Below are 15491 nucleotides of genomic sequence, written 5' to 3' on the forward strand. Positions count from 1 at the left end.
ACCAGAGAGATGGTTCTCAGCATGCTGCCACCCCCAGAGAACCAAACAGACTCCAGACTGAAACACCTGTCCGGGAACGTCAGCCTTAAGGCAGGCTTCAGCTTTCTCACGATCTAGAGGCTACGGAGGTGTTCTCAGGGAACGTAGGCCAGAGGGTGCCAGCTTTGCACTCTCACTCTGCCTTCTTGCCACAGCTTGCCAGTGTCTCCCAGAAAGGTGCTTATACACTTGTCTGGAACCCCAATTTTGTCACTGCTGACCAGTGACAAAAGCTGTAATCGGGGCGCCTGGGTGGCTCAGTCGGTTAAGCGTCCGACTTCGGCTCAGGTCGTGATCTCGCGGTCCGTGAGTTCGAGCCCCTTATTGGGCTGTGTGCTGACGGCTCAGAGCCTGGAGCCTGTTTCAGATTCTGTGTCTCCCTCTCTCTCTGCCCCTCCCCTGTTCATGCTCTGTCTCTCTCTGTCTCAAAAATAAATAAACATTAAAAGCTGTAAGGGTCTGGCTTCCGATCAGCCTGAATCTAAATGCTAAGATCCTCACCTTTGGGAAACTGACTGGTCTTGGCACACCCTCCACTAATGGGAACTATTAAAAATAAAATAGGCTGCTTGGGTAATCACAAAGATCTAAGAGATAACCAAGAGCTTAACAGGGTTGAAAGTCAGTTTTATTACCTACTTTATCACCTACACAAAACCAACCCTTCAAGACTGGGAGAGGTGTTTGTTTCATCATACACATAGAAACCAACACACAGAGGGGTGCCTGGGTGGCTCAGTGGGTTAAGCATCCGATCAGCTCAGGTCATGATCTCATGGTTTGTGAATTCGAGCACCGCATCAGGCTCTGTGCTGACAGCTCTGAGCCTGGGGCCTGCTTTAGATTCTGTGTCTCCCTCTCTAAGCCCCTCTCCCGCTTGTGTGGGTACACTTGCATGCTCTCGCGCCCTCTCTCTCTCTCTCTCTCTCTCTCTCTCTCTCTCTAAAAAGTAAATAAACAACAAAAAAAGAAACCAATACAGAGTGAGAGTCAAAAGCACAATGAGGATGAATATGTTCCAAACAAAAAACAGATAAACCTTGGGGAAAAATTTCAAGGAAATCGAGTTAATTTACCTGACAAAGAGTTCAGAGTAACCATCATAAAGGCACTCATCCAATTCAGGAGAAGAGTGGATGAACTACATGAGAACTTCAACAAAGAAACAGAAAATATGAGTTCCAAACAGAACTCAGAGAGCTGAAGAACACAATAACTGAAAGAAAAAAAAAAAAAACACAGAAAACAAAACAAACCCAACAACAGAGTTCAACGGCAGACTAGATGAAGCAAAGAAAAGATCTGTGAACCTAAAGACAGAATGGAGGAACTGACCCAAACAGAATAGCACAAAAAATTTTTTAAAAATGAAGATAGCTTAAAGGGACCTCTGGGACAACATGAAGCACACTAACATTCACATGACAGAAGTCCCCGAAGGAGAAGAGAAAAGGAGGGAGAAAACTCATTTGAAGGGATAATGGCTGGAAACTTCCCTAACCTAGGGAAGGAAAAAAACAAACAACAAACATCCAAAACAAACTTCCAATATGGAAGTCCAAATTGTTCCAAATAAGATGAATCCAAAGAGACCCACAACAAATACATTATAATTAAAATGTCAAGAGCTAAAGACAAAAAGAAAATATTAAAAACAGCAAGAGAAAAAAATTTGATATATATGCAGGAACTCTCATAAGACAATCAGCAGATTTATCAGTAGAAACTTTGCAGGCCAGAAGGGAGTAGCACAATATATTCAAAGTGCTGAAAGAAAAAAAATTTCCAAACAAGAGTACTCTACCCAGCAAGGTTATCATTCAGAATTGAAGAAAAACAGAATTTTCCAGGCAACGAAAGCCAAAGGAGTTCATCATCTCTAAACCAGCCTTACAAGAAATGTTAAAGGGCCTTCTTTGGGTTGAAAAGAAAGGCACTAATTAGTAACAAGAAAACATATAAAAGTATAAATCTCACTGGTAAAGGTAAATATATGCTAAAGGGAGAGGATTAATCACTTATAACAATAGTAGGAAAGTTAAAAGACAACAATAGTAAAAATAAATATAACTACAATAATTAAGTTACCCAAAAGATAAAAAGTTGTAAAATGTGACATGAAAAGCATAAAACACACTGGTGCAGGAAGAGTAAATATGTAGAGTTTTACAATGAGTTCAAAATTAAGTTGTTATCTGCTTAAAACACAGTTATAAATATATATTGTTATATGTAAGCCTCATGGTAACTACAAAACAAAAACCTTTAATAGATACACAACAGATAATAAAAAAGGAACCCAAGCATACTGCTACAGAAAGTCATCAAACCACAAAGGAAGAACAAGAGAGAGGAGGGAACAAAGGAACTACAAAACCACCAGAAGACAATTAATAAAATTGAGATAAGCACATACCTATCAATAATTAATAAACGTTTTTTAACGTTTATTTTTGAGAGAGAGTGCACATGTGCACACGTAGAGGAGAGGCAGAGAGACAGGGAGACAGAGGAGCCAAAGCAGGCTCCCCATTGTCAGCACAGAGCCTGATGTGGGGCTCAGACCCACAAACCGTGAGATCACGACCTGAGCCAAAGTCGGGACACTTAACCAACTGAGCCACCCTGGCGCCCCAATAATCACTTTAGATGTTAAAAGACTAAATTCTCCAGTCAAAAGACAGAGTGGCTAAATGGATTAAAAAAACAAGACCAATCTATATTCTGCCTACAAGAGACTCACATCAGACCGAAGGATATAAACAAACTGAAAGTAAAGGGATGGAAAAAGATATTCCATGCAAATGGGAATCAAAAGAAATTGAGGGTAGTTATACTTATATCAGACAAAATAGACTTTGAAACAAAATCTGTAATAATAGACAGAGAAGGGTATTACCTAATAATAAAGGGGTCAATCCAACAAGAGGATAGGCCATTTGTAAATATTTATGTACCCATAATAGGAATACCTACATATATAAAGTAAATGTTAACAGGCCTAAAAGGAGAATGTAATAGTAGTTAGAAATACAATAACAGTAAAAGACAGTAACACAGTATCAGTAAGAGATTCTAATAACCCTATTTACATTAATGGTTAGGTCATCCAGACAAAAAATTAGTAAGCTTTAAATGACACATTATATCAGATGGACTTAACAGATGTATATAGAACATTCCATCCAAAAGCAACAAAATGCACAGTCTTCTCAAGTGCACATGGAACATTCTCCATTATAAATCATATGTTAGGCCACAATACAAGTCTCAAATTAAGATTGAAGTCATATCATCTTTTCTTTTTTTTTAAAGTGGATTTTTTTTTTTAACGTTTATTTTTGAGACAGCAAGAGACAGAGCATGAATGCGGGAGGGTCAGAGAGAGAGGGAGACACAGAATCCGAAACAGGCTCCAGGCTCTGAGCTGTCAGCACAGAGCCCGACGCGGGGCTCAAACTCACGGACTGTGTGAGATCATGACCTGAGCCGAAGTCGGACACTTAACCGACTGAGCCACCCAGGCGCCCCATATCATCTTTTCTGATGACAATGGTATGAAACTAGAAATCAATTACAAGAAGGAAATTGGAAAATTCACAAATGTGATTAAACAACATGCTACTGAATAATGAGTCAATGAAAAAAAAACAAAAGCAAAGTGAAAAAACACCTTTAGACAGATGAAAATGTAAAAATACAACATATAAAAACTTATGAGATTCAGCAAAAGTGGTTCTAAGAGGGAAGTTCATAGAGATAAATGCCTAATTCAAGAAACAAGAAAGATCTCACATAACCTAACGTCTCACCTCAAGGAACAAGAAAAAGAGGAACAAATGAAGCTCTAGTAGAAGGAAGGAAGTAACAAAGATCAGAGCAGAAATAAATGAAATACAGACTAAAAAGACAATAGAAACAGATCGATGAAACTAAGAGCTAGTTCTCTGAAGAGATAAACAATATTGGCAACCCTTAAGCTAGACCCACCAAGGAAAAAAAGGGATTCAAATAAATACAATCAGAAATGAAAAGAGGAGACATTACAACTGATTCCCCAGAAACACAAATGAGCATAAGAGACTACTGTCAACAATTATACACCAATAAACTGGACAAACTAAAAGAAATCAGTATTTTTAGAAATGACCCTCCAAGAATGAATCATGAAAAAACAGAAAATCTGAATAGATGAGTAAGCAATTACTAATGAGGAGATTGAATCAGTAATCAAAAACCTGTCCCTCCCCAAAAAAAGTCCAGGACCAAATGGCTTCACTGGTAAATTTTACTAAACTTTCAAAGAAGAATTAATACCAATTCTTTTCAAAATCTCCAAAAAAAAGAAAAGGGGGTAACACTCTCAAACTGTTTTTACCAGTTCAATATTACCCTGATACCAAAACCAGACAAGCACACAAGAAAATTATAGGTCAATGTCCCTGAAGAGCATAGCTGCAAAAACCTCAACAAAGTATTAGAAAACTGAATTCAACAATGTATTAAAAGGATCATACACCATGATCAAGTGGGATCTATTCCAGGGATAAAAGGATAAACACCCACAAATTAATCAATTTGATACACCACATTAAGAAAATGAAGGATAGGGGCACCTGGGTGGCTCAGTCAGTTGAGCGTCTGACTTTGGTTCAAGTCATGATCTCACAGCTAGTGAGTTCGAGCCCCGCCTCAGGCTCTGTGCTGACAGCTCAGAGCCTGGAGCCTGCTTCAGATTCTGTCTCCCTCTCTCTCTCTGCCCCTCCCCTGCTCATGATTGCTTGCGCGCGCGCTCTCTCTCTCTCTCTCTCTCTCTCTCAAAATAAATAAACATTTAAAAAAATGAAGGATAAAAAATAAACATTAAAAAAAATGAAGGATAAAAATCATATGATCATCTCCTAGAGGCAGAAAAACATTTGGCAAAAATCAACACCCAATTATGATAAAAACTCTACACAAAGTGGGTATAGAGGGAATATACTTCAACATAAGAAAGGCCATATATGACAAGCCCACGGCAAACATATTCAATGGTGAAAAGCTAAAAGCTTTTCCTCTAAGATCAGGAACAAGACAAAGACAAAGTGACTCTTGTCACTTTTATTCAACACAGTATTGGAAGCCCTAGCCACAGTAATTAGGCAAGACAAAAAAAAGGCATCCAAATCAGAAAGGAAGAAGTAAAACTGTCACTATTTGCAGATAACATGATATTATAGACAAAAAACCCTAAAGATGCCACCAAAAAGCTATTAAAATAAATTAATTCAGTAAAGTTGCAGGATACAAAATCAACACACAGAAATCTGTTACATTTCTATACACTTATAACAAACTATCGGAGAAATTAAAAAAACAATTCTATTTTATCCGCTCCCAGCCTGTACTTTTGGGATTTTTAATGGAAGCTTCATCATGCAGGCATCATCAATCATTAACTTCATTTTCAGCCGTTTTCCCTTCCCAAGAGAATGGGGGATGGAGCTGGCAATTCCAAGCTTCTAATTATGGCTTGGCCTTTCTTGTGACCAGTCCCCACCCAAGAGCCATCCAGAAACCTATACAGAGTCACTTCATTAGAAAAAAAGATACTCCTATCACCCAAGAGTTTCAGGAGCCCTCTTCTGGGAATCAGGGGGCAGAGACAAAAGTGTATTTTCCATTATCTCACAAGACCATACTCCAACTGTCAGCTCCAGGACCCTACCCACCTCGGCCACAATCTATCCTAAAGTTAGGACGAGGCTCCAAGAGAAATGTTGAAAACCCAAATCCCTCCCAGGCTGTGGCTTCTCTCCTATCCCCTTTCCAAATCTCTCCACAGTCATCATGCACAATAGAACTACAAAGTCTGGGAAATGTAGTCTTTTGCTTTATAGCCTCCAGGACGTGGTAAGGCAGGCTTCGGGATTGAAGAAATGTCCATCAGCTCTATCCATCACAGAGTTGTTTGAATTCTCTTCCCACCTCTCAGGAGGATGAGTACAGGCATACCTGGTTTTATTGTGCTTCACTTTACTGCCCTTCACAGATGCTATAGTTGGTTTGTTTATTTTTTATAAATTAAAGGTCTGTGGCAACCCTGAGTCAAGCAAGTCTATAAGCACCATTGTTCCCACAGGATTTGCTCACTTTGTGTCTCTGTGCCACATTTTGGTAATTTGACAATATTTCAAACTTTCTCGTTGTTATTGTATTGGTTATGGTGAGGTGATCAGTGATTACAACTTACTTGAAAGCTCAGATGATGGTTAGCATTTTTCAGCAATAAAGTATTTTTTAATTAAGGTATGTACATTTGGGGATTTTTTTTTTTACATGTCATTACACACTTAATAGACTACAGTGTAGTATAAACATAACATGTATATGCACTAGGAAACAAAAAAATTCACTTGACTGGTTTTATTGCAATATTCACTTTATTGCAGTGGTCTGGAACCAAATGAACCTGCAATATCTCTCAGGTGTGTCTGTAGTGGAAAAGCAGGGGGGAAAAAGCAAGAATAGGTCTGCATATTCCAAAAACAAGTTGTCCTAACATTCATGATCCAATGTATTTTGGGTTTCCGAAATTCACTGAAATGTCTGGGATACATCTGTCACACTATTCAGGGGAAGAAGATAAACTAAAAATGTCTCACTGGGAAGAATGCTGCTGAACAAAATATTCGTTTCATCAGTTTTCAAAAAGTGGGTGATTAATTCTGTATTTTAAGGAAAAAAAAAGATAGTCAAGTTCCTTCCTAATAAATTTCTGGGGAAATAAAAATTTAAATATAAAGAAATCACAACTGTACTAGAATAAAAATATTAAGCCAACAACGATAAATTCATAGTAGTAAAGCCCCGTCTAAGCAGAACACTAAAGACAAAAATCATTTAGAAAAAGGCCGAAAGATTTGACTACAAAGAATTTTTAAACTTCACCAATGAAACACACACACACACTTCAAAATCAAAAGACAAATAACAATCTAGAAAACATATTTCCAATACATATGGCAAATATTTAATATTAATGCAAGAAAGATCCAACAAAGCAAAAGACAAACAGTTAAAAAATGGGCAAGGAGCATAAACAGACAAGGAACAAAAAGAAGACAAATATCCAAGTATCCATCAATATTAGGAAACAAACATTAAACAACAAAACACCATTTTTAACTTCTCAAATCAGAAAATATCAGTGTTGGTAAGAATGTGGGAAAATGAGCAATAATTTTGCATACTCTTTGGCCTAGAAATGCTGCCTCAGAAGAATGAAAAATATTGGAGCATAATAAATACTTGGTTACAAAGACATTTATTAGTATTTATAACAGCAAAAAAAGTAAGAGCCTAAATACCTACATATTATCTGGCTAAACTATGGCACATCCATCCATTCATTGGAAGATCTGTACCCACTAAATATGATATTGAAGAAGACAAATGACTAAAAATACTAAATGATAATAAAAAAGTTGTTTCCAAAAAACATGCACATGAAACCCCATTTTTGCTCCTCTCCCTTGCTCCACACCCTGCCTCAGAAAAGGAGAAAAAATACGTACACACACATCAAGGGACTGGCAGGAAAATCGGTAACATATCAACAGTAATGAGGCTATGGCAATTAATTTGTTTTCTTTATGCAAAGAATATTACTCTAAATGTTTTATAGAGAATATGTACTACTTCTGTAATCAGAAGAAAAAATCACTAAGGATTTTTAACCAACTCACAAAAAATCATTTCGTAGAATAAAAATTCTAGTAAATAGAAATAGGAGTTTTAAGGGGCGCCTGGATGGCTCAGCGGGTTAGGTGTTCAACTCGTGATCTTGGCTCAAGTGACGATCTCACGGGATCTCACGGGATCTCACGGATGGTGGGATCAAGCCCCTGTGGTGACAGTGGCACAGCCTGCTTGGGATTCTCTGCCCAGCCCTCGTTCATGTCTGTGCTTTCTCTCAAAATAAATCAACTTTAAACAAACACACATACACACTTTTAAAAAAAAGAAAATGGGAATTTCAAGTTAAAATATTTAATGATTATTCTTGTGACTATACCTGTTTTCTATCATTTTCTTTCCCTCCACTACCAATTTATCCATTGCCACCACTAAGTTTCCACCTATTTCCTTCCTCATTCACCAACTCATCTAAGCAAAGGTGCAACCACTTATCTTCTCGTTTTTACTAAAATAGTACACATCCATGTAGACATTTCTTCAGTATCAATGTGCATACTTAATCTAGCTTTCTCCCACAAATGTTATCAAAGCATCCTACCTTAAAAAAACATGGAAATAGACATACACAAACATGTAAATTTCAGTCAGAATACCCATGTTAACACCAGTCCATGAATTCCTACTTAGGTTAGATACATACTCCTTATAGACACAGAGATACACATTCTTAGAGACTCAGGAAAGGAGGGGTCTTTTTCCTGTCTGTATCCTACCCATTCATCTTCTACCCACCTCTCTTCTAAGCTGCCCATTGAACTGCCATGTTCTGTTTCACTCGGAGAACGAACAAAACCTCACACTTCCTTGGCATTTAGTACATAAGAGTTCAATAAATACTATTTTGTACTTTTGGAAGCACTCACAGTCCCCAGTGTAGAAACTCTAGAAGGGGAGGGCCCTTGTATTTGTTCTGCTCATCTCTGTACCTAACACTTCACAGTATGTGGCTCTCAGTAGCACTCAATAAATGATTGAACGACTACACCACTGTTATTATTAATCCAAGTTTCTATAATACAGTTAAAAAGCAGGCACTGTGTTCCCCATTTTATAATTTTTAAAAATGAGGACTGGAGAGGTTAGGTGTTGAGTCAAGCGTAGCCAGGCTGGAAAATTAGGGACGGGGTCTTTCCATCCACAGGAGATGGCGTCACCCTCGCTGTCTGTAGACAAGTTTCGAGCTTCAAAGATTCTAGGAAAGGACTAGTATTAATAAAATACAATTATTGAGGTAAAGACCGATAAACTTTGTTTAGCTACATATTTTAAAACAGAGCATTGGGGGAGAATTGGCCAACGGAGAATTATCAAAGAACTGCACGGACACTGTAAACGAAAAAGAAAGCTGTAGCAAGGAAACCAATTCTGGTAGTTTTACAGGAACAACTAATGAAATTCATCAGGACAGGCCTCCAAACCCACCAGAACAGAAACTTTAAACCCACATGCTTGGTGCGCCAGGACGGCCTCGGCTTCTTCAGAAAGAAAGGTCTTACCTTCGGGACAGGGGTCTCACCAAGTTCCTCCTCCCCGGGGCCAGTGCGCCGGGGCGGCGGGCAGGCCTCACTTCCCCGCACGGAATCCCATACATCGCGAGCCCGCCCGCCCACCCTCGGCTGCGCAGGCGGGGGCAATGGCCGCCTGGCTCTAGGCCGGGTTCCTCTGTGCCCAGCCCACTTCAGGCGGGAAGGGAAGCAGGTAAAGAACCCACAGGACTGCCCACCCGCGGAGTCCAACTCGGGCGCGGAGTCCCCGGCCCGGCAGAGGCGAGTCCCAACAAGCTGGCAAGCCCCGGAGGAAGTCGGCCCGGCGCCACTGACCTGTCAGGCCCCACTGCCTGAGGTCCTGCTCCTGCACCCGAGCCCGCGCCGCCTCAGCTCGGCTCCGGGTCTGAAGGGCCAGTAGGAACCCGGGCATGTGGCCACTGCACGTCCCGGCTGCTGCACACTCCATCCAGCCCGAGAGGGTCCACCCCGCGCCCGCACGCTCAATCCAGCCCAGAGAGGCTCCGCCCTGCGGCGCGCGCGCATCCTTCCCGACGCTCACCACCCCACCCCGGCGGGCAGCGGCCGCCAGAGGGCGCGTCCTGCGCTGAGTTGTGGCCAGAGCAGTGCTCGGAGTTAACCTTCAGGCTCAGTTCTGCCTGTTCCGGTTGTGCTCTGCATGCTCTTGACTGGTGGGAAGCTCAGACAGTGCTCACCATTCTTTTATTACCAACATTGACTCTGCGCCAGGTACATGCATAACTGCTGGGCTGTGGGATTACAGAATTCAATACTACATGGTCCTTGCCCTCCAGCGACTCACAGCAAGAATGTAAAGGATAATGTGCTCATTTCAGTTTGCACCAGGGATAAATTAGTTTGAGCCCTGAAATCCTTTTAATCTTCCATGTGGGCTGTCGATCAAAGTTAGGAAACTCTGTAGGAAATTAAAATCATGAAAATTGTCATTACCATTACCATTTCTCAAGTGAATTATGGGAAGCAAATTGAAGCAACGTGTTAGATTAGGGGTCACCATGACAACATCAGCTTTGAGTGGATTTGTGATGTAGTAATTTATAATTAAAAGTGTACCCCCTACAGGCGCCTGGGTGGCTCAGTCAGTTGAGCTTCCGACTTCGGCTCAGGTCATGATCTCACAGTTCATGAGTTCGAACCCCTCCTCGGGCTCTGTGCTGACAGCTCGGAGCCTGGAGCCTCCTTCGGATTCTGTGTCTCCCTCTCTCTCTGACCCTAACCCACTAGCATTCTGTCTCTGTCTCTCTCAAAAATAAATAAACATTAAAAAAATAAAACTAAGTCTTCATCTGTGTTTAAAAAAAAAAGTGTACCCTCGATACAAAAGTATAATAACCAAATAACTGCAGTTAATGATGCAGTTAGAGGTGCTGCCCTCAAGGTTTTACAAGTATTTAGCTTCTCATTTAACCCTTTCAGTAACCCTATAAATAGGCACTAGAATTGTTCCCACTTTAGATGAGGAAATCTTAAATAGGAACCACGTTATTCTCTGGGTAATGTCATTAGGCTATCATTAGTCCCAAATTAGTCCCATTTAGGTTAACCTTGGTGCTTCTATCTTCTGTAAACTCAGATCAAAGTTGTGCTCCCTCCCCCATATCACCCACCCTTAAAATAAAAGGGAGAAATTAGTTCTGAGCCACAAAAAAGATGACTTCGGGTTGATTTATTCATAAAAACCCAAAGCACTGTTATGTGTAGCAAATTTTGTGTGGAGTCATTCTCTAATACTGATTGAGCACCTACCATGTGTCAAGCACTCTTGGCACTGGAGATAGAGGCCACTAATCTCACCTGCAGAACATTTAAGTAAAACATTTTAAACTTATATTTTAAATTAAGTGTATATTTTAAAAGGAAGAGACAGACAATAAGCAAATAAAAATCAGGTAGTTATCAATGTTAAGATGAAAGAGAGTCACATAATGGGGCTACACTGATTTCCTACTTGTGTTTTCTCAAAACCATACTTAGATTTGTATCCTTTCCTGGCTTCTCTGGAGGGGCTTCTGCCCCTTGTGGTTGCTTATGAGTGATTTTCACATTCTAATCTCTATGTTTGACTTTTTCCCTCTGCTCCAGGTTCTGTGGGGAGACTTATCCACTAAAGCAGCAATATCAACCACCTGCCACTCAAACAAAAGAGATTTATTATTCTTAACTTAAAATACATTTGTTTTAGCATAGTACCAGCAATAGGGTCCTAGCTATCAGCTAAAATTTCTGTTGGTAGATTGAGTCTGACATCTAAAATACAGCTAAGAAAGGTAGCTGAGAAACTCCACGTCAGCTAGTAAGATGACACCTATAAAAGTTTTACTCTAGATGGTCTATGAAAGGGGGTCTATAGAAGGGGGCAGAGCGGAAGTAGGGAGACCAGTTAGGAGACCATTGTGAGACAAGAGATAATAACTGTTGGACCAGCATGGTGGCAATGGAGTGGTGAGTAATGGTCAGATACTAGATATATTTAAAAGGTAGAGTCCATAAGGTACACAGATTGAGCATCTGAGAAAAGTCCAGGAATAAAGGATGATTTCAGGAATTTGGCCTGAGCAAATGGTAGAATGGAGTTTCCACTTATGGAGGGGGTAAGACAGAGTGAGGAGGTTTGAGCAACAAGAAGAATTCATTTTTTAATGTCAACTATACTTCAATTAAAAAAAAAAGAATTCATTTCTGGACACAGTAGTATGGAACTTCTCTGAGATATATCCAAGTAGAGATTTTGAATAATCAGGTAGATTAGTCTGGAGTTCACAGGAGAGGATAGAACTGAATGTGTTAATACAGAAGTCATCATTTTCAGATGGATCTTTTTTTTTTTTTTTTAATGTTTATTTATTTATTTCTGAGAGACAGAGGCCAAGCACGAACAGGGGAGGAGCAGAGAGAGAGGACACAGAATCCGAAACAGGCTCCAGGCTCCAAGCTGTCAGCACAGAGCCCGATGCAGAGCTTTAACTCACAGACCGTGAGATCATGACCTGAGCCAAAGCCGGACGCTCAACCGACTGAGCCACCCAGGCACCCCTTCAGATGGATCTTAAACCTTGGTATAGTTGGGACCTCTTAGAGGATGATTGGAATTATAAAAGAAACTTAGCCTTGGATAACTAATATTGAGAAGTTGAGAAGAGGAGCAGGAACCAGCAGAGGAGCCTGAAAGCAGCAGCCCATGAGATAATGGGAGAACTAAAAGCATGGTATCCCTGAAGTCAAATAAAGAGGAATTTCAAGAAAAAGGAAGTGATTATCTGTGTCAAATGCAACTGAGAGGTGGGATAAAGATAGGATAGAGAAAGAAACACTGGATTGGGCAAGATGGTGGTCATCAATGACCTTGCCAAGAATGATTTTTTTTTAAGTTTTTGTATTTTTTTTATTTTGAGAGAGAGTACAGAAGGGGCAGAGAAAGGGAGAGAGAGAGAATCCCAGGCGGGCTCCTCACTGTCAGTGCAGAGCCCGACGCGGGGCCCAAACTCATGAACCGTCAGATCATGACCTGAGCCAAAGTAGGACACCCAACTGACTGAGCCACCCAGATGCCCCACCAAGAATGATTTCTATATATTATGAAGCCAAAAGCCTGATTGGAGTGGGTTTCGAAAAGAGAAGAGGAGGAAAGAAAATGGAGACAGAATGTCACACATCTCTTTCAAGTAGTTTTGCTGTAAGAGGGTTTTCCCAGAAAAATGGGAGCAGTAACTGAAAGGAGATGTGGGGCCCAGGGGAGGGTTGTTTTGTTTTCAGATGGGTGATATTAGAACATGTCGAACACTGATGGGAATGATCCAGTAGAGAGAAAAACTGATCTTGCAGGAGTGATGTCCTTGAGGGAGAGGAGGTGGGAACCAGTGCACAGCGGAGGCGCCGACCTGGATGAGCACAGACCGTTCGTGTGCTGGAACACACAAAGGCACAGTAAACGGGTCTGGTGGGGAAAAGTATGTGCAAGGTCTCTTGTGATTGTTTCTGTTATTTAAGTGCAATAAGAAACAAGGTCATCAGACAAGCTTAAAGAAGGGGAAGGAGATTTGGGAGGTTTCAAGAGGAAAATGTGTGAAATAGTTGTCTGGGAAGTGGGATAGTGAATTGACTGGAGAAATATGGTAGTGTTGCCAAGCAGCAGCAAGGCTGATGGTCCTGAGACCAGCCAGCATGGTGTGGTCAACCAGTGTGTGTTGAGTGCAGGTGGGGAATAGTTAGAGAACTGGATTTTACCAAGGTTGGATTTTTGCTAAATGAGAATAGAGAATGATTATACTGGCCATATCTGCAGTGTCTGTAACAGGGGTGAACAAGGCGGAAAAAAGTCTCTGTACACATGGAGCCTAAATTCTAATGATGGAGAAAGACAAAAAGGGGGGAGGGTATAAGTAAATTATCAGGTAGTATTGGTGCTGACAAGATAGCAAAACAGGGTAATGAGATTAAGAATAGGGCTGAGAAGCAGCTGTGAATAGGGTGGATTAAAGAGCAGCTCACCAAGCGGATGGCATTTGAGCTAAGATCTGAATGACAAGAAGCCAGCTGTCTGAGTCAGGAAGAAGAGTGTTCAAGACAGAAACCACAGGGAAAAGGCACGGAGGCAGGATTAGCAAAGAATCTAAAGATTCTTTAGATTGATGAGGGTACACTTGAGGGGACTCGGTCCTTGATTGGATATAGCACTGAGGAAGAAAGAAATGTTGACATTGACTCTGGGGGCTTCTGCCTTGGAAAACTGGGTGGATGTTGATGCCAGCACTGAGACAGAGAACACAGGAAATAACAGCTAATTTGAGGAAGGGATGATAAGGATTTCACTTTTAGGATATGTTGAATTTGGGGGTGCTTGGGTGGCTCAGTCTGTTAAGTGTCTGACTCTTGATTTCAGCTCAGGTTGTGATTTCACAATTGTGAGATGGAGCCCTGTGTCAGGCTCCATGTTGGACATGGATCCTGCTTAAGATTCTCTTTCCTTCTCTCTCTGCCCCTCCCTTGCTCACCCACATGCACTCTCTGTCTCTCTCCCTAAAAAGAAAGGATATGTTGAATTTGTACCTAGAACAGTGTCTGGCACATGTATGCACTCAGTAAGTATTGCTGAATGTTTAAATGGGTTGCCTATAGAACAGTTCTAAAGTTCAGGACCCATGATTGTTATAAACACGAGGCACAGAGAAGACATTTCCCAGATGGGCAAACTAAGGCACAGAAAGTTTAGGCAACTTGGTCCAATATCTTTTAGTAAGACAATGCTAACTGCCATAATAAAATCTAACTCAACTCCTTTATTGCTCAGGTTACATAATCATGGTTTCATATTAATTCTTTGTTTTATTATTCCACAGAGATGATAAATCCTCTTGAAATAGCAACTCAGGGAGATTAATGGTAACCAGATCATGCCTGTGATAGGCCTTAGTATCTGCTCCCTCTACAAAAACAAGCAGGATCAAGCACAAGTTAGCAAACAAGTTGTTTGTTGTCCCTATGTCCCTGTTGGGTAACAGCAGGATACCCACTGGCAGCATCCAGTGAATCAGTCATGGAGCCTGAATAAAAGCTGTCACGTGGAGGAAAATTCATACAGACCTCTTCTTAAGTATACGGACCTAGATCTTTGGGTTCACGTTAGGCTTAGGTGATGGCCCTCAAGTGGAAAAATCATTCTACTGGGATGAAAGAGAAGAGTTTTCTTTTTCCCAAGAAAGGAGATTCCTGATATTATTATACATCTTTTGCATCAAATAACATATAATAAATTTAAAACCCAGAAAATCAGAGGAAAGGTACTAGAGAGAGTACACATTTAAGTATATCAACTAGGTAAATCTGGTTTACAGGACTCTTGCCCAGCCACTTTAGAAAACTGACTGCTCTTTAATCTCAAAGGTTACAAAGGAAACAAACCTGGTTAGCATATTAAGAATACAGTATTAGCAAAGCACTGGAATATTATCAGGTAAATCTCTGAGGACAAAGTACAGAGGTTGTAAACTGGCCCCAGGTCAAAATTTGTCCATGGGTATTTTGGTTTACAGTGCTGTGGGGTTCTTTTTCCCCTTTTTATTTGAATGCCTTTTGACTGCCAAGCCTCGCCATCAAATTAATTACATGCAGGGCACTTGTGTGACTCAGTAGATTGAGTGTCTCTCCTGAACACAGGGTCATGGGATCTCTCTCTCCCTCTGCCCC

General features: G+C 40.8%; 1 protein-coding gene across 4 annotated transcripts in view; it reads right to left on the reverse strand.

Moving 5' to 3' along the window:
* The window catches only part of CHD1L (chromodomain helicase DNA binding protein 1 like), a 177487-nt gene that overhangs the window by 49346 nt on the left and 112650 nt on the right, over positions 1-15491 (reverse strand). For 2 of the 4 annotated variants that reach the window (XM_060621792.3, XM_060621795.3), the window contains exon 1: positions 9603-9776. The exons of 1 other annotated variant lie outside the window; for it this stretch is intronic. In XM_060621792.3, the coding sequence (XP_060477775.1) occupies positions 9603-9735 (133 nt within the window). In that variant the 5' untranslated portion in view covers positions 9736-9776. Of the gene's footprint in view, positions 1-9278; positions 9412-9602; positions 9777-15491 lie in introns of those variants that run through there. One more of the 4 variants, XM_060621793.2, reaches the window with a different exon arrangement.

Source organism: Panthera onca, chromosome C1 (assembly GCF_046562875.1).
Source record: "Panthera onca isolate mPanOnc1 chromosome C1, mPanOnc1 haplotype 2, whole genome shotgun sequence".
NCBI lineage: Eukaryota > Metazoa > Chordata > Mammalia > Carnivora > Felidae > Panthera > Panthera onca.